At 40.8% G+C, this 19,978-nt stretch overlaps 1 protein-coding gene across 4 annotated transcripts in view; it reads right to left on the bottom strand.

Annotated features, from left to right (window-relative positions):
• Nucleotides 1-875: 875 nt before the first annotated feature.
• Nucleotides 876-19,978, bottom strand: part of tiam2a (TIAM Rac1 associated GEF 2a) — a 99,863-nt gene continuing 80,760 nt past the window's right edge. For all 4 annotated transcript variants that reach the window (XM_044143815.1, XM_044143813.1, XM_044143814.1 and 1 more), the window contains exons 16-27: nt 12,980-13,198; nt 11,859-11,927; nt 10,462-10,587; nt 9,952-10,060; nt 7,025-7,204; nt 6,766-6,884; nt 6,453-6,561; nt 6,116-6,174; nt 5,898-6,000; nt 5,631-5,718; nt 3,871-4,025; nt 876-2,764 (exon numbers count right to left, since the gene is read on the bottom strand). In XM_044143815.1, coding sequence (XP_043999750.1) covers nt 2,061-2,764; nt 3,871-4,025; nt 5,631-5,718; nt 5,898-6,000; nt 6,116-6,174; nt 6,453-6,561; nt 6,766-6,884; nt 7,025-7,204; nt 9,952-10,060; nt 10,462-10,587; nt 11,859-11,927; nt 12,980-13,198 — 2,040 coding nt within the window. In that variant the 3' untranslated portion in view covers nt 876-2,060. The remainder of the gene's footprint in view (nt 2,765-3,870; nt 4,026-5,630; nt 5,719-5,897; nt 6,001-6,115; nt 6,175-6,452; nt 6,562-6,765; nt 6,885-7,024; nt 7,205-9,951; nt 10,061-10,461; nt 10,588-11,858; nt 11,928-12,979; nt 13,199-19,978) is intronic.

Below are 19,978 nucleotides of genomic sequence, written 5' to 3'. Positions count from 1 at the left end.
AAGTATACCTTTTCATGGAAATATCTGCTATGATTTGTGTTTCACTGTTCTGTTATAGTAGTTGTCTCTGTGCCGTTTCCTAGAATTGACCATGTTTTTTTTGTGGCCTCTTTACACCACAGTAACCTTTAGTCTGCAGATTATTTTATTCATTTATTTTTTGCTTAAGCGACAGTCCTCATTGCTAATGAGATGGCGAGGAAGTGCCACAAAATAGGCTTCAGACCACAAACAGCTGCTGTCGCACATTGGAGAAAACAAGCTTCCTTTTGAGTTCAACATCAGGAAAAAAGTTTGGAAAACCATCAAATGGCCGTTTGATTCAGTTGTGTCGGCGAAGGGATGCACCTGAGGGTTATAGGATAGAAGCTTTGGAGGATCAGACCTGGGTATTTAGTGTTGCTGTGATGAACTAAGCACAAGCCTTGTTGAAAGGCTTAAGAAGTAGCAAAAACAAAATGTTGACGACTGGGAAGAAATTGCTTGTCAGCATATAAAACCATGCATAGGAGTAAAGCTTCTCCCAATCTTATATTTCTGTGCCCCGCTTCTGTCATAATTATGCATTCTATTGAGTACATACCTTTTCCATCTAAAGGAGGACATGGAATCCTACATGGCAGCCAATCAGGGACCACGTGTCAAATTGAGATGAGACACTTTGCATCCCTGAACTGCTTCACCATGGAGCCAATAAGAAGGAAGTTAATGCAGAACTGAAGACTCTAGTCTCTAGATGTCATTCACAAGATGAAGCTTTTATTTATAAAACATTTCCATAAGAATAGAGCATTCACATTCATTGGTATACTAGCATTAAAAGGCAAGGTAAAGTTGCACAGAAGAGTAGTGGTTTGCCTTTTTTTTTTTTTTTTTATATAGTACCTCAAAATGTAGATTTATTCTATGGTAAACTGGCTACAAAAATATAAAAAAAATTATTGCAAATTCCTGCCATATTTCGTAACTGTTCAGTGTCACAAATGCTGCATGCAGAAATGTTAGGAGAGATTACAAATGTGATAAACATAGGAATTAAAACAATCTTCAGTGACAACCAAATCCAAATGGCTGCTTTAAAAATGAAGTAAGGAAACAGCAGACTTTAATTTAAGTCCTTTTAATTTAAGAGTCAATCAGATCTATAGCCTAAAGTTCAAGCAGTCACCCAAAAGCTTCTCAACCAAGAATAATTCAAGAAATAACTTAAGAAACAGCAGTAATGATATCTGTACAGGTAAAAAAAATAGTAATTCAAATATGTAGGCAAACAGTGTATTTTAGTGCACAAAATACAGCAAAAAGGCTTAGTTTTGTCAATCAATTTGCAGTTATTTTTAGATGTGGGCCAAAACGTTTGGCCTGTGCAGCTCATAAGGTCTATGATCACCCAATTAAAATTTGCCCATGTGATCTACAGCATTTGGTTACATTACAGTAAATGCATGAGGCAATATGAACTCATGTGGAAACCTCCTGTCTGAATAATTTCAGTCCATGCATAGGAAACTTGATTCTTTCTCCATACCCTGTCACTATGTATACACTGTTGGTTCACCCTCTCTGTCAGCAATCCTCTGTAACTGACAGTCGAGGACATTCTCCCCATTTTTTTCACAGAAAAGGTCAGAAATCAAATCAAACCTGCCAATCAGCCCACGATGTGGAGAGGAGGGGAATGTAATATGTCATTTAGATGGTTTGGTGGATAAAAAAAAAAAAAGTGAAGCTGAAAAAGTCAAAACACTTGCACATTGACATCAGTGCTTGGAGGATTTGTTGCAGTCATCCGTGGGGGAGAAATTGTCTTACCTCTCCACTTCAGGTGGAAAACCCAGGTCTGCCAGCCAAGAAATCATTTGCACCTCACCCTCTGTGGCAGGGTGTCAGACTTAGTGACTTATGAAGTCAGGCACAGCTTCGCACCCGGCCTGGCAGTGACTGCTGTGAGCCACACGGGTTTCCCCACTTGTAATGATGGGACTTTGACCAGCCCCCTGACCTTTAATGACCAACCTGCGGATCAGATACAGTATCTTTCTTTCTGCCCATATTGGATTCTAGGTAGACATGGTATTTCCAGAGTCTGTCGCACAGCTTTCAGCTCGATCAAAGAAACACTCTTCATTCACTACGGATGTCAGGCTTTGGACGCTGAACTCTCTTTCCAGCAGAGTGTTGAGGTCCACAACACCACATGGTGACACTGAACCAGTCTGACTATCCAATGACCTATTCTGGTTCTTCATGTGCAACAGCGACTCCTTGTTTTTCTTCAGACTGTTGGATTTTCTCTTAACTCCGTTGTAGTGCCTTTGCAATGGCTTGTGTTGGATCTCAGGAGTGTCCCCAATTCCCTCTGGTTGGACACAAGGGGCTAGAATGCATTTTGACACAGCCTCTTCCGACAGCTTGAGATGGAGGAACTGGGCTTCGATGGCACTTGCTGGGGAACTGCTGTCCCCACTGTCCCTTCTGGTGCCCCCCTCGCTGAAACCATCGTCATCCTCGTCGCTTAAAATGTCCGACTCCTTCACGGAGGTGGAGCGAGGTTGGGAGTCGGATTCTTGGGCCCGACACCAGTTCTGGGGAGCGGTGGAGGCCTGAGAGTCAGAAGAAGTGCAAGCTGGAGGAGCGCCAGAAAAACTGTAGGTACCACTACTTAGGCTGCCATCATCTGAGTCAGGGCCCAACTTAGGATTCCCGGCCTGGAAGGAGACTTCCTCAAGCGGCTGCTTACACAACCAGGAAGCTCTGGAGGATCCTGATAAAAAACATTAAAGGTAGATGGAGGTCATTAGTGGCAGTCTCTATCGGAACAAAAACATTTATTAAAATATATGGTTTGACCTTAAAAGCAAGATAATATCTCTTTTGACGTTCATAATCTGAAACTAATGACTTTTAAATGAGCTTTCAGTTCTGGCAACCTTCATCGGATGTGAACTCTTGTCCAGACCTCCGTGAATGACCTCTAATGGCCACCAGCCAAGTCAAACCATATTTCTAACCAGGTGGTGTACCAAGGTCTTAAATTTCAGAAAAAATTTTAAGTAACTTGTGATTGGTTACAATTTTGATTGTCAATTTGTTAATGTTAAAACTGTGTTAATTTACTGATGTGATTATGTCTAAGATGAAAGAATGGACACAATACGAGAGCCAGATAGATTTCAGTTTCATTTCTGATGCTCTAAGAAAATACCTTTAAAATAAATTGATGCTGACTTGCACTTTCATACCATCATCCACATCTGATCCTCAAATGTAGGTGTGACTGACATTAAATTGTTTGTCCACTTGTAAAATTTCAGCAAGACTATTTTGTTTTTCCTCGTTAAGTCTTTCTTTTTACGAGGTGCTTGCAGTAGAAACCTTTATTCCCCCTTAGTGTCTGACATCTCTGCCCACTCAAATACATTTACTGTTCTCGTTAAGTAACTGAAACTACTATGGTTGTATGCACACGGTCTGATTGTGGACCAAATAAGGTGTTCCACTTTTTGTGCTAAAGCTGTTGTCTGACTACGTCCAACATGTTTTCTGAAAACTGATAAAAACAATCTTCCCCAAATTTCACCTTTTGGTTAGAGATCAGAGTTAGGTCATAAAATATATTTGGCTTCATAGAATCCCTTGAGCTCCTGATAATTTAAATTGATGTAGTATTGCTTTGAACATTCATTTCCTAGTCAAAGAAAGTTGCATGAATCTTTGTTTTTGTGTTGAATTTTATTCTATCAATAGTACGTCAATTTTAGCAGTTTGTACAACTTTGCAGTGTTTCTAAAAATTTGAATCTTAGGGAAATATAATAAAAAAATAAAAGATACAAAGCGACTTTGAATAAAAAAAAATATGTAGGCTCACCTAGTTTGGCGGAGGTAGGCAACGTTTTGTGTAGAGGGACCAATCGCTCCTTACAGCCCTTCTCCAGCGTTCCCTCGCTCCTCATGTTCCTCCTCACATTCTCCCTCAGGATGGAGCGGATGACCTTGATGACGTTGACCTTGTTCTCGGACACACTGAGTAGAGGACAGAAGAAAGCGACCAAGAAGGCACAATGAGATTTGATTTCAAGAACTAGATATAGAAGACGAGGATATGTGAGGCTTCTCTTTGTGTGTGTGAAACGGTTGATTTGATTCATTAGAAGTGATTTCAATTTCACAGTATGTAATATGAATTACCAGTTTGGTCACAGCCCTCAGTCATCAGTGTGCTTGTGAAAATAATTTATTAAATGTTAACACTACAGCAGGCATGGCAGTCTTCTGTAAAGCCTCTGAAGAAAAAAAAAACGGAGCTTTTGAATGATGGGCTCCTAACTGTTGCTAGGAGAGGCAGGTGAAAATTATTAACCAGGTCACAGACTTTCACATTTTTTTTTTATTATTGAGCAAATTTTCATTTATGATTAGAAGCTGTATTCTAATCTGTCCACCTGCAACTATTTTCTAGTAGATTGACTTTAAAACAGTTTTTTTTCTAAAACATGATCCAATATTCAGTAATAAGTCAGCTTGTCTTTTTTTTCCAGAGATCTACTAGATTTCATTAAAATGGTTTTTCACATCTTCAAATTTTACCTGATGAATATATTCGACCTCGGACGTTTTATGGAAATGCATTTCAATCCATTCCTGAAGTGTAATGACAAAGTCAATGAAAATGTTGACAAATAATAATTGGATTATTTTTGATTGTGTAAATATCAGCCATTTTGTCACTCTTACAGCGAGATGTTTTTTTTTTTTTCCTGTTTGTTACTGTTTTTAAGTTTCTCTACAGTTTTTATATCAAATACTATATCAGATATACTATTGTAGGGTAACCTTTTGGATTTATGTTTGGAGGAAACAGATAATTTCTTTACCCAGGTCATAGGTTAATTAGGAAAACGCTGACATCCCTCTCTCTCAACAGTCTGGCTGGAAGAGAAATTTGTTCCCTCTAGCAAGTTCTGGGCCTAAAAGGAGAAGCCCAGGAGAAACCCCGTTTCTCCAATCACCTCAACTCTTATTTTGATGCAAAGCAGCAGCAGCAGGTCTACTCTAAAGGCTGAGTCCCAATTTCCAATTGAAGACACGCAAAGTTTGACCTTTCCAATCAGGAATGACATTTTCAAGCTTGCTAACATATTGAAGCACCTGTAGCTGTGAGGGGGCAGGGAGACCCTGTACATTTTAGACTACAAGAAAATTCATTTCTGCTTGACGATTTTTTAAAAAGTCTTCTACCTCCACATGAAACTCTTTACTTTTAGTTATTCTTGAATAAAATACATTGTAAATAAAAATGTTGGTTTTTGAATGGATTTTTTGCTTCACCAAAGTAAAAATAAAATAATTTTGTATTATAAAGGGATTTTATATGATCAACTCCATACAGCAAAAGAAAAATACACTTTTTAAGAGTGGCATGCATTATTAATCCACTTTACATGCACAGACTTTTTTCTATCAAAAAAATAATCCCCAGTAAAATATGTAGCTTGAGGTTGTAATGTTAGGAAATTGGGAAACGAATAAGAGAGAAGAGCCCTTCAGTAGAGCATCCTTCACTGGATAAACTAAACTATGAATTCATAAAAGCATTAACATAAACTACCTAAATGATAACTCTCTGACCTGCTACACAGTTGGAAGACCGTCTCCGGTCTGCCTTCCACTTCAGACCTGGAGTGAATCAGCTCCCAAATGCAGCTGCTTTCCGTTCCTGGAAAAAGAGATGGAGAGAGATGGGAAAGAAATGAAGGCCAAGCTTTTAATCAAACAGTTCAAATATGTTTTATGCTTTCAGAAGGAGATAAGAAGAGGGAGGGGTGTTGAGCTGAAATGTGAAAAGCGGGGCAGTGTGAGGAGGGGGGATAATATGGCGATCTGCCAGCCTCTTACCTGCAGCGTTGCCCAGCCTGACCTGCAGTGCAGAGAGAGGAATGAGCCGCCGGAACTTAAACGGGTCTGAGTCGCCGTGACAAAGTGCCGAACGGGGATTCATCTGGTCAGGGAGCAGAGAAAAACAAAGCCATGTTGGAATAAAAGTAGAAAATGCCACTTTTCAAACTAAACACACTATTTGTGTCATGGGAAAGTATAACAGATGCTATTCTTACCATTTTCTTCTTCAGCTTGTAGTTTTCCCTGTAGACCAATATCACTGCTTTCTTGAAGACTGGTGGGGGATAAGAGGAAAAGAAAAAAAAGCACGTCAGCATCTTAGATTTTGACTGCAAATACCTCCTGGGAACCCACAGAAGCATTTCAACTGCCAGTTTGAAACCTTAAAGCATACATCAGCATTACAGCTATGGATATTTAAATTCAAAGAGAGTCTCAGTCAGAGTGCTGTTCACATGCACCTCTGTGCACTTCTCTAACAAACCAAATTCACTTGTTCTACATGGATTTTAATTGTGCAAACATCCACAAATGACGCGCTGCAAGACTCACCAAATACAGTAATTTCTGGATCTTTTCTCATGCGGCCCAGCGATGGATGAGGGTTGAGCCAGACCACTGAGGAATGCATGAGAAACTCACCCATGGAAATCTCTGTGACCTGACGGGGACACAAGAGGAAAGTTCAAAAATGAGCTGAGGACGGAGAAGAAGAAGCTGTACGTTCATATTTTTTGCAACAATGTGAGACGCATTTAAATAAAACAGCTCTCATGCATTTGTAATCGGCCAAGCTCATAAACTACGTGCATCTCCACTATTCTGACATTACAATTACAGATCTTATCTGGAAACGCAGATTTACCTCTTTGTCAAGGCCCGTCTGCTCTGCAACTAGCTGGTCAAACACGGAGCCGAAATCCTCGTAGATCTTCTGCATCTCGTTGATGTGGCTCGCCACCTTCTCCATGGCCTTCAGAGCCTCTGCAAGGTCACGCAGCACATCAGGGTTTTACATGCAGTATTTGGTTAAGATTTGATACTTGATCATTATGTGCATGAAATCAAATCATCCAAAAAGTGTGAGTGTGTGCAGATTCTCAACCGTGCATGTGTTTTCCTACCGGTGAGGTGGTAGTGCTCCTCGCTGTCTGCATCAGTAAGGGAGACCAGCTCTCGGAGCAGCAGGGGGTACTTAAGGACCCTCTGCACTGGTTTAATCAAGTACGACTCCAGGGTGGACGAGTGCTGCTTAGTAGGGTTCCTTGCATCCAGGAATTGTTTAAAGGCCTGATCCGTCTTTGCTTTAATTTAAAAAAAAAAAAAAAACGATAAAATTGCATGAGATATTTCACCACTTCATTATCATCCTGTCAGTTTCCTGATGAACCTTTGATAGACCAAAGTTGAATCTACATGTGTGTCTCAATAAATATGAATATCATGGATAGTTGATTTATTTCAGTCATTAAGTTAATTAAATCTAAGTGCAACTCATATAAAAAAAAAAACCATTAGATTTTCAAACATTTATCATTTGGAATTTTCATAGTTAAATAAAATAAATAAAACCATGAAAAACAAAAAAAGATTTTAACTTAGAAATGTTCACCTGCTCAAAGTATGTTTATGACCAGACTTTAATTTACAATCCCCTTACAGCTGGATGTTGCTCTTGTTGCTTGTGCACCTTTTTTAATTACACTTTTTTTCTTCCACTTAACTTTCCATTAATATACACCTTTTTTCTCCAAATGACCTAGAGTGTCTTGCTCATCTTTTTATATAGAGAGGATGTCAATGACAGCCTGCCCCATTATTATATATATATCATAAGATTACATTTTTATTGGTTGGACCAAAAAAATGGACCAAACCAAACTTTAGATTTACATTTGCTATAAAGCATGATCATCTAAAATAATTTTTAAAAATATGCTGCGTTGAAATACTGTATGTTGCCATTTGTAACAAACTGTTTTACTATGATTTCTAATCATTGAATGGGATTGGCCTTATCTTTTTGCACATCAGTGTTGTCAAACATTAATGGGAGGAAATATAAAATAGAGTAAAAAAATGAAAGAAAAACACATTAAAAATAGTCATAATATAGGTTTTACTTTTTAGAACTGAACTACTGAAATAGATTGTTTTTCTTCTTAAATGAATGGTACTTGGATTTCCTGAAATGCGGCTGCAAATGTCCGTCTTGTAAGGGCAGAATCATGGTGCAATAACTTGTCTCCAGCAGGTGGTAGTGCAGCTTTCTTCTGCATCTACTCCACTGATACTGCATCAGTAAATTACCTCTATGATATAACAAATGGCAAAGTTGTTTTTTTGTTTTTTTTTAAATTAACTTGCTAAGTAGAAGCAACTTAACCTCTCAGATCTGACCTGCACAATCCTTGCTGAAGCCAACAGTGTGAATGAGAGTAAAGTTTGATGCATGCAGCAAAATGAGTTGTCTGTAAAGGCGGTGACATTTTCCCACTGCGGTATGCTTCCACAGAGAGGAGGGAGGGGGCCATTACAGCAGTAATTATAACACTTTCAGGTACAGACAGCCGGCTGCATCGGAACCTCCTGCAGTAATTGGCAGGCGATTACTGTTGAACGAATAAACAGAAGCCGAGGTAACTCATGATCTGCGGGGGAGAGGAGGGTGAAGAAGACTGCACCTGTTTAAGGGCTGAGCAGGGAGTTCTCCCTGATTCAGAGCAAACTAGCTATCAGAGATTACACAAAGCAGCTTTTATCTGCACTGTGCAAATTTTGTGCTACCCACTATTGCATTAACTCGTGAGCGCCAACTATAATAAAGGTACACCTCATCATTTTAAGCTTTAGATAACTGTTGGTTACTTTCCTGCTGCCAACAATTTATAACCCTGTTATATTAAAAACTAAATGTTCTACTCTCAAAATTTTATTGACACTTGTTGGAACAAAACACTATTTGCAGGATCAAAATATTCAAGAAAATGCTCAAAGTGTTTATTTTTGCTCCAGGTAACTCTGGCCCATCATCGACTTTGGAGAGTTAATCCGATTAAATATCCGCCCGGCTGCTTACTTCAAGGAATACCCCAAATGTTAATATGGCAGATTTAAGCCCTCGCCACCCTCCCATGTTGGCAAAGCAGCCGCTCTTCTTACATTGTCCTGTTTTACTGGGCAGCAATCCCAAGTTTTGCCAGACATCTTGGCATGCACAAATTAACTTTTAATTTTTCTACATGGACATGCATGCTGTAAAAAGCAAGCAGTCAAGTGAACAGGATCATTTGAAAGTCTGACTTTGGGCGGGCATGTCTTCGTTTTGAAATAGCAAATCACAGAATTTCTGCGCCAGACGTAGGAGATGGAAAACTGGAAAGGTATCAGTCAGCTCACTTTCATCCACATGCCTCACTCTGGGATATTTGCTTTCATACATAATTGACTTGCTGCCTAAGAGTTGATGGCCAGAAATAGAGAAGCGAGTGCCATGGGACGTCACTGATGCAACTCAGGTGTAAGGAAGCTGACGAGAAGAAAGTTTGGAAGCAGGTACTTAACATGCACTGATCCTCTGCTCACAGTGCTTATTGCAGGGTTCCTACAAAGTCATGGAAAATCATGGAATTTACGAATTATCCAGGTTTGGGCTGGAAAAAGTAAAGATGGAAATTTCCTTGCTTTATTTTTCATTTGCCATAATATTCCACAGCATCCTCAATCCATCCATTTGTCCACTCTCATCCTTCACCCAGTCATCTACCCATTGGCCATCTATTCATTTATCTGCCATCCATCCATCTCGTTGGCCATCTCTCCAGCCATTAGCCATCAATCCACCCATCTATCTCTTTGCCCATCATTTATCTATCTATCCATCCAGTCTGTGGGGTTTTTCATCCTCTATATATGAAGCCTACCCACAAAACATCTGTCATAATTCTCACTTTTTGGTATTTAACATTTTAAATGGCTGTTAAAGGACAGAACTGTGGGGATGTGAATCTGGAAAAGTAATGGTGAGAACTCCGTTATCAGGATTCCTTACCTCTCTTTAGGACCTGCTGGACTTTGATGTGGTTTGCACAGAATCCGCTGTAGAGCTTGAAGTGGTCCGCATAATAGAGAAATGAACCCCCCAGAGAAAACAGCAGCTTCTGCCAGGAAATAGAAAAAAAAAAGATGGAGTGAGGTTTCCACACAGACAGAAAGTGGCTTTATACAAGATGAAAGAGCATGTACACGTGAAGTCATGACCGTCCTCCATCTCTCCTGGGAGACCATTCAGAAGCCCCCTCTGTAGCCTTCCTCTCCACTAACCTTCCTGGATTCAGCCGCTGAACCGCAGATTTAATCAATAGACTCCACAACTCGTCATGCTAAGCCTATAAATCAGGACATTGTACTGCTGTCACAACTCTTCATTTCTCTAATAAATCTCCAAAACTCAAAGGTCACATCTTTTTATGGGAAAAGTAACTCAGATTACCTGTTTGGTGTGTTTAAAAGATGTTAAGCCTTAATCGATAAGGGTATAAATATTGCTGTGTCTGTGTACCTTAAACTGAGAGGGCGTCTCCAGGGTGCTGAAGTCAGGCTTGGAGGCAATCCTCTCCTCCAGGGTCTGCAGGAAGACCCTCTGGAAGTCCAGCATCTCAGGAAGGCTGCCAAACAAACTCTCCATCTGACAAGGAGAGCAGGATGGCAGGGATGAAGAGTTACGGATGGAAAAGAAAAGAAAGGAAAGGAGAGGAGAGATAAATGGTGGAACAGTGGGAAGTTGATCGATGGGGATGTATGAAAGACGAACAGCACAGACAGAGTGGGAGGAGAGAGAGAGAGAGAGAGAGAGAGAGAGAAAGAGAGAATGTGAGGTTATATGGAAACAAAATAAAGCTAGGATGAATTGTAATTTATAACAGTCAGTCACACATTCCCTCTGGAGTGTTAGAAAATCTCCTCTGTGATGGCTCCATCTCTGACAAAGCCCGTTAGTGACGAGCCATATGAATGTGCCGTCTACATTACAGCCAAGGTCGACAGTACCGTTCATTAAAAGCCATTAAGGGGCCAACACTGCCCTGTCCGTTCTGTGTCTGGACACGTCCCTGTGTCTCATAATGGGTATGTTATTTGCCCTCAGTCTCAGCAGGGCTACCGACTTCTGTATCTCAGGAGGAGTGTCCCAATGCTTGAGGTCATGCCCAGCAAGTGTGATTACATTAGCATACTGCAGAAACAATTTACATCTCAGTGAATTCACAAATTTCAGAATAAGTGATTTTATGTAAGACTAATAAAGAAAAGGTTTATTAAACAGAATTGTGACATTACAGCCCAGTCAATCAGACAGTTATTGACAAGATGTTCAGAGAAAAGTTAAGTTCAAGCTTTGCTTCCAAATTCTCTCAAGGCTGCAATTTTTGCACCTTTTTCTACCTCACCTTTTCTTTCCACTCAAATTTTCAGAAAGGTGATTGGATACAACACTCCACTGTGAAAAGGCAATTTCTTTAAAAAAGGAACTGTTGTTTTTTTTGGTATTTGTTTTATGTGTTTTGTTGCTTTTTTTGTCAGATGACATTTCTTTTTTTAAAAAAAAACACGTTTCTGGTGATGACCATGGCTCTAAATGACGGTCATAAAAACACTGCAATAAATCAGCCTGTGTTTAATAAGCTTCAGTAATATTTCAGTAATATATTAAGATTAGCTATTATGCTATCAGATAAATGAACATGAACAGCAATCAGTGGATTAAGATGAGTATCTTTACACCTAAGTTGGCCTTTATTGCTTTGCATCTTTGTGGCGTTCAAAGGTCAGGGAGAATGCTAATTCCTCCTGCAACCAGTTAAAGTGGCAATAAGGGAGATGATCCGGATGAGTTCATCGATGGGCAATAAATGCTCAATGATTTTGACCTTTTCTGCAGGACAGAGATCTGCAGCCTACCTCGTCCTGTGTGAGGAAGGTTTCACTCTGCAGCGGTTTCAGGTAGATCTCAAACAAGCAGTCCAGGTCCTATAAGTGGGGAAAGAAGCAGAAGGTGGTCAGTCATCTGTGCTTTATTCCTGCTATTCCTGAACGTGCTCATCCTTTAAAATCCCCTCCATCATCAGAGTTCTGCCTTTATAACCTCCGCAATCACCTCATTTCCCTCTCTTTCCCCTCTCCATCCCTACAGCCTGCTCCTTTAATATGGCTGTAGCTTGTCTTAGAATCAGCGAGAATATTCTCATTAGGCTGATTTATGAGCATCCTCCTCTTCCCTCCTTCCCTTCAGCACCCCAGCCAGCGGTGCATGGATTCAGACGAAACGACCTGAATCAAGCTGCTCTGGGAAGGCAATCTCCTCCCTCAATTACGACTCAATGGTAGGTTGAAGACAGAGGGGGAACGGATAAAGATAACAAGGAAATTTGGAAGAAGGGAAAGAAATGCAACGAGGGCTGGAGAGTGTAGAAGTTTGAAGGGTTCCGGCACATTTTTATTTTCATAGTTTCAAGGCAAAAAAATGTACAAAGGCAGAGAGAAAGCAGGGAACAAAGGAAACAATGAAGGAAAGACTTGAGGGGGAAGAAAAGAAAGAAGAACACAATAAAGCAAGCATACAGGAAACGACAATGAACAAGAGCAAGAAGGACAGAAGAAAGTGGCAAAAGAAATGATGCGTTGGGGTAAGGAAAGATAAAAAGAAGGAAATACAAGAGGACAACTTTCGGACAAAGAAATCATGAAAGACTCATGAAAGACTTTAGGATCCCTGAGTGTATGATTGTGGCTTTTATTGTGCAGCAGAAAAATAGGCACTGTAATCAAAAACACCAAATCAGGATATAATTAAATAATGCCAGACAGGTGTAATAGGAAACTGAATAATTTTTAATGCTCAGACTTTTATATCCCACACTCTCCAGGGGCTTCAATCAAAGCGAATGTCTTCAAAAAAAAAAAAAAAAAAAAAAAAAAAAAGTGACAGCGGATCACTTTACTAAATCTTTAGAAAGTGTGAAGCGGAGTTTGATGAAACACCTAATACTAATATTACAGCTGTCTAGTCTTTGTAGACTCACCTTCACGTAGGACTTCTCCGTGTCCACCAGCTCCTGGATGACCTTGCGCAGCCTCTCCGTGACGCTCATGTGCTTGGGGCAAGGTCTGAGCAGCGCGCCCTCTCTGGCGGGACTTGAGCCTGACTCGCCTCCCTGAGTTTCTTTCACATCATCCATCACACCCCCAGCCGCTGAGCCTTCCTGGAAGGAATTGTAAATGGTGCACACCGTGTCCACGCTCTGTAGGGGGCGACAGAGAGGGCAGAGTAAAATGGCGGATAAAACCGAGAATGTATGCCTCCACACACACACACACACACACACACACACGCACACACACGCTTCAGTAAAATAAATTCTTTATATCTTCACTTGTAATGACTGACTTTTCAAACTTTATATTATCATTATGTAAATAAATCTTGGGTTTTCTGAAAACATTGAAGATTTACTCATGCACTCAATAATTGGCTTTGTAGACTTCACAATGCATCTAAGATACTAATTATATCTCAGCCTTGCTGCACATTTGAATGTTCCTCTGACACCATAACAAACGTCAGAAGTTTGGTCAGGAAAACCCACGTTGCCATGTAATACTTTGTTAGTGTTTAATGCGTGCTAATTTATAGCTAAATAAAAGGAAGCTCAAACATACTTTTCTGACAGGTGGAGCCCCGTGGATTACTCAGCGTCATATCATTTACAGAGATGTTCTCTACAGGCAGATGATCTGCTTTACTTTCTATTCATTCCACCTGTACAGCCTCAGGAAAACGAACATATGCTTTAGGCAACATATTGCAAAGTTCCGCCTGTGGCTGGTTGAGACGTTACAGACTGTTAGCGGCTGCTGCAGCAAGTGAGCAATTAAGAAGTTGTTGCTTATATTACATGGCAAGCAATAAGGGGAAATAAATCCACTTTTTACATTGTTTACCAAATATGAATTCACATTCACTTCACTTTAGTTCGGTTTAATTTAGTTGAGGCAATGAGAGATAACCATAATTGGTCAGTTTTAGCTTAATTGGTGCAGAGCTGTGATTGGCAGGTCAGAAGTAAAAAGCTATTTAAAAGAGTGTATTATCTACAACATGCACATGTATCATTCAGGTGGTGAACAAGAGAGAATGAGATTTTTTTTTTTTTTTTGTTTAGGATGGTTGAACAATTTCCATGATGTTGCCAGCTGTACTAATAGCTCAAATAAAAATTGCAAAGTTTTACAAAACTCAAAGATGATAAATCGGCCACAAAATTCTGATTGGTGCATCTCAAGATCTTAGTGCTCTAGCTCCATAATGGCTATTACTTCTAGCTGCAGGTGAGTGACATGATGTGCATTATAATCTATGGCCAGCTCCTGACCTCAGCTGAGGCTGATAGGTGCCAGCAACGGCAGTTTTTTTTCAATATATTGCTCAGCAACACAGAACAGTGGGACAGTCCAAGTGCCAAGAAAAACAGCTGCTCAGCAATCTCAGACTTTCCCCTGTGTGTGTATTCGGGTGTGTGTGCAGGTATTCTAAAATGTCGCTTCAAGAAGCAGTCGAATGTAGCTCACCCCACTAAAGCATGTACAGGCATGGATCGATAGGCCCTCCGTTCTGACGCTGTGGCCGCCAAAGCGCATGCCTGCACACAATGCGAGCAGCGTGTAAAAGCCTGTCTGAGTCACTTAGCTCGGGCACTGGGGTGAGCTGCCACCCCTCTACAAACTCCCAGGGAGTCCACAGACAATCAGGACTTGCGCTAATAAGCCGGCAGCTCATCATCTGGCTCATTATACAATGTCATTCCAGAGGTGTACCTCCCTGAATGTAAGCGCAGACTCCACATCTCTGAGAAACAACTAAGAAAAAAAAAAAAAAAAAAGGAGGCAGTTCTTGGGAGTATTAGCTGATAATTGCGAGGGGACCGAATGTCTCCCTGCTTGCTGAGAACGTCTCCAATTTGACTTGACAGGCAACCTTATGTTCGCGTAAACATGAACCCACAGCTACGCGAGCATCCAGGCAGAAGCTGATCGTCTGCTGAGCCGATCGGCAGCATTTTCTTAAATGCGTGTCAGCTTTCTCTTAGCTTGTAAACACTACTGCTGACACACTTTTCCTTTGAAGATCAGAAAGCCTGCCGGTGACGACGCTGCACGCAGTGGCAGTCAGCCCTCATTGAGTGATATACACTTTGGGAAAACTGCCACCCAGGCAGACGGACAGGGGGGAGGTGGCCTGAAGGAAGCACAGAGGTTAAAGGATATCAGAGCAACAAATTCATCAAACAGCCCACTCATGCATCCAGACAGGGAAGGGAGTAGGCTTTGGGAGAGTGATAACACTCACATGCGACGCTTATTTCTGCTCCAGACACCCACAGGGAGGGGTTGTCGGGTTCTCTTCAAACAAGTATGTGCCTGGTAGCATAAATCTCCACTCAAATGCTTAATTAATTCTCATCACATTCTAGTACTGGCCCAATACGTGCCGCTGAAGCTCACAGACGACTATGAGAGCGTGGAGGAGTCAAAGCTCGAGAAGAAAGACTGAAGATGCTTAAATTTTGTTCAGAGAAACCCAATTTCGTTTACTTCAATCCATAAAAAAATCAAATAAAAAAATTGCTGGAGCCTGACTAGATAAGGTGGGCAGAGAGAAACAGACGGCAAGAGAGGACGGGTGGGGACTCCACATTCATGACTCAGGAACTGCAACTGCCTCACAACAATCCAACCAACACAGCCTGACAGCCAGCCCAAATAACCAATTAAAAGCTAAGGACGTGAGCCAGAGGAGACGGAGGAGAAGCCGGGGAGAGCTGTGAAGAACAAGTGGATCTGACAGCGCTGCTGTGAATTCCTATTCAGGGGCTTTCTTGCTGACAGGTGTCGGCTCCGCGTTACATTTGTACCTTAGCTCATGCCCTGAAGTCGATTCAGAACATACGGCTCTGCAGAACTTTACAGATTAGAAAACAAGGCGTGATCAAAGAAGGGCTTGATTTAGTTTCCTGATAAAATTCTGGCCAACAGCTAGCTGGATTTTTTTTTTTTTTTAATTCTGAATTCATTGGATGCAAACGTGTAGAAATTGTCACCACACAACAAAAAAATCTGTAAAAGGTCTTGAAAGAAACCTGTGTTATTATTGCAGCAGAATAATCTCAAAGGGAAAAATCACCTAGCAGCCCTAAAACTCAGATATGGTAGTGGGTGGGAAGGTAAGGAATGTAAAAAAATAAATATGCAACAAAGACAGCTAGAATAACTTTTAGACACCATCAACATGCCAATCTATAATTTCCAAGGTATTCTACAATCACAAACATAAACCTGTGTTTTTAGTTTCTACTTGGACTAAAACTGAATCTCTGTGATTTGGTCAGATGAGACTAAATTTGAGCTTTTCAGCAACAAACACTCCAGAAACAAAGGACAAGTATGTGGAAAAGCACCTCATGCCCACTGTGAGACACAATGGAGGGTCTGTGATGCTGTGGGAGTGTTTCCGGTCCAAGATTAGGGGTACTTTATTGCAGTCAGGATGTCTTTGAAATGCCAGTAAATAATCCAGAAAATTAAAAATGTGTTGCTGATGGATCTTTCAGCAGAAAAATCATACAAAAAAATCAACACAGAAGTGGTTCACCACATACAAAATCAATTTCCATTTACATCTCAGCCTTCAGACCCAAACCTTTTAGCCCTGAAGGTGAGATGGGGCTAAAAAAGAATGGTGAAAGATCTCTCTGTGTGCTCTAACCTTGAGAAGTGTTATGAAGAAAAAGTAAAAAAGTAAAAAACAGGATTTCCCCACCTACGCCTAATAGATGCGTACAAATGTAAGGTTAAACTTTTCTTTCAAGCTGTGTAAAATCTACCTGCAATCAAAACAAATAAAAATGCTGAACCTAAAGAGTGGTTTTGCCTTTATTTAAATACCAATCAAAAAGCTCCTTTTAAATTTGAGCAGCGACACAAAAAGCAAGGCGAAGCATCAAACATGAGAGCGTAAAGTGCCACTACCTCTCCCAGTCTTCTGGTCACCAGGAAGAGCAGTCTGTAGAGCAGCCTCCATGCTGCTGCGGCGTGCCGCCGGGTCCTGCGAGCCAGCGAACAGCCTTTCCTGTGCAGCTTGCCTCCCCTGAATTTCGGCATGACCGATCAGCTCTATGACACCTGCCGTATATCAGTTATACGGTTTCACCACCTGGAAATTCTTAAAAATCCACTAAGCTTCTTAGATTTTCTTCACCTTCCTTATGTTTTTCTCATTTGCAGCCCAGTTAGGCCTGGCTCACACGCCTCGGTTCTGAGCCCACCTCTGCCTCCCCGATCAAGCCGGGTCCAATAAGGACAGACTGATTGATTTGCCGTTCTGGAAGCGTGGGCAGAGAAAAAGCGCCTGCTGCCGGCTTGATTTGCATGTCAATCAGAAGAGGAAAGTCTGACCACTTTGGGGACTTGTTCCACTCGCAGCTTTCACAGTCCATCTTTGGCATCATCACTGCAGTCTGGGTCCCTACACCTCGCCTCCATCTCTCACCTTCCTCCTCGGCTACAGAGGAACTCTGGTGTGGCTTCCAGAGAGCTTAACGGAGAGGCCAGGGGCTGGATTGGTGTCCTGCCTCTCAATAGCAGCAATACAATGTAGAGTGTTCTGGCTTGTTACCTCCACACACAGAGGAATGGCTGACTCAAAAATGGGAAGCTCTGAGCCAGCGGGGGTAACAGGGCAGGAATGTTAACTATGGCCTCGCGCAAAAATAAAACATGACATCTATTGCTCAGTGAACAACATAGCTTCACGAGGAATTAATAAACAGATGAAAACTTTCTAGTGATAGACCTGAACTTCTAGAAAGTGAGTGATATGAAGGTGATTATCACGTTGAGCACTGCAATAAGTTATGATTAGTGCATACAGCAGCGAATAAATGTGCATTAAGATTTGTTTACAATTCCTTCCCTTCTTAGGTGGATCTCAGACTTTAGCCAGAGATCAATATCAACCAATTTGGAGGTTAAACTGAGAAATATGTTTTCTCCCAATTCACAACTGCATCAAAACTAAGATTTCCCACCACAATTTTAATAAAAATTAGATACAAACTGTTGTCACATGTTTTGATACATTCCCCCATTTCCAAAAATCACTACCAGACCACTATTTTTCCCCTTTTATGAATGAAAAAGAAAAATTCTAGTTCTTGGAAATCATTTCACTAAGTTTATAGTTTGACCCTGCTTCTGACACACACCTTCACATTGTAGTAACCTGCCAAAGCACGAGGCAATCACATCAACTCCAGCCAGCTGCTACAGCAGGAGAAAGTTATTCGCTTAATACAGCACTTTGCATTAATAACCATATCTATTTAGTTTTGGGGGGGAAAAACAATCCATTTTTAATAAAACTTCTAGCTTCACAACAACTGACACAATTAACTTCTAGAAAAGAAATATGAATTCAGTATTTTCTTTAGCTTTTAATAAGTTCTAAGCTTATCCTGGGTTGTAAAACTGACGTGACATAGAAGCCTATTCCCATTACCCATTCTGCAAAATGGGAAAGTAAAAGTAAAAGTAATAATCAGTTTTACTGGCCAGGTTTGTGCACACAAAATGAATCTGACTTAAGCTTTAAATGTCCTCAGCAATACTCATATCTAATGTTAAGATATGACATTAGATATATCTAATGACATATCTAATGTCAGAAACATGATGGTTTTGGACATGTTGGCATCCATCTGGGAATTTAAAATTCAAGTATGGTTCTGTAATCTCTGGAGAAAACATGGAAACTGCTATACTAAGTAAGCAATTGTGAATTAAGATGCTGAAGACAGCTTAAAACATGTTATTGTAATCTCTTTTTGCCTTTGTTTTCAAATAATAAAGCCCTGTTTTACAGCCACAGCTCTTTCACCCAGACTGTGTGCAGGATCAAAGCTCTTCCTTTATGGTCTTAAATTACAGCTCTTGCAGTTAAAATCTGTACCAGTTGAGCTTTATAAAAATCTGTAATCGGCCACTCGAGTCGAGCGTCTCTCATTGGTGGCTTTTGACCTTAAGGTTGCTCGGCAGATGCAGTTCTTTAAAATCGAGAAGACGTGTGAATCATGACACCAATTAACAAAATTTAAATCAGATTTCATGAATTGTTTTCTAAGCTTTTTTTTTTTTTTGCAAGAGACGTAAAAAGATCTGAAAGCTGGGGGGGTGGGGAAGGCAAGACAAACGATAAACACCATCTCTATCACCCCTTTAATGCTCTGAGTCAATATGTGTAGAGCTGCTGCTTTGCAATGAAACGCTGCACAAAATCAAACGAAAAGCCTTACACGTCACCCGCAGAGGAGCTCTGCCTTTGCTGATATAAACAAACACATGTGAGGAGGCAGAGGATGAAAAAGACAGGATGAAATGCAGGCATGCCCCCGTGGGTGGCTTTACCCATCCCTCGCAGAAAACAGCCCCGTCCTGACACTGTAAGGCAGAAAGAAAGCAGCAGCAGCAGCCACCTGGCTGCAGGTGATTCATGTGCCATCTTAGCGGGCTGTAGAACCACAATGCCACCTTCTTTTCAAAGCTTCCCCAATAAAAGAAAACACTGACTCGTAAATCAAACGGAGGGGAGGAGAGAGAAAGATGAGGGGGAGAGCCGGTCCCGTTGCGCTTCACTCTAGCCCATTTACACCTTTTATTATTCATCCTTAACAAATATTATTCAGCAAAGTCTCAGAGGACTTAAAGAGAAGAGTGTATTTTAATAATAAAGCCAGCTTCAGATTAAAGCACCTATTCTACTCTATTCAGATCCACTTCACTGTATGACTGCCGGAAAAGGAATGCCAGCATTATGCAGCATTCTAAATGCAAAATGTCTAAAAATAAACAAATTTAATTAGAGAGGTTTCTCTGATGACAAAGTGCATGAACTTCTAAATGGCAGCATTTTTCTTCCATCCTAAGAATACACTAAAGCCGGGTGAATCGAAGGTGAAATGTGAATTAGT

This window comes from Gambusia affinis, linkage group LG16 (genome assembly GCF_019740435.1).
Source record: "Gambusia affinis linkage group LG16, SWU_Gaff_1.0, whole genome shotgun sequence".
NCBI lineage: Eukaryota > Metazoa > Chordata > Actinopteri > Cyprinodontiformes > Poeciliidae > Gambusia > Gambusia affinis.
The sequence above is the reverse complement of the archived record's forward strand: the minus strand, read 5'-3'. Positions and strand labels throughout refer to the sequence as shown.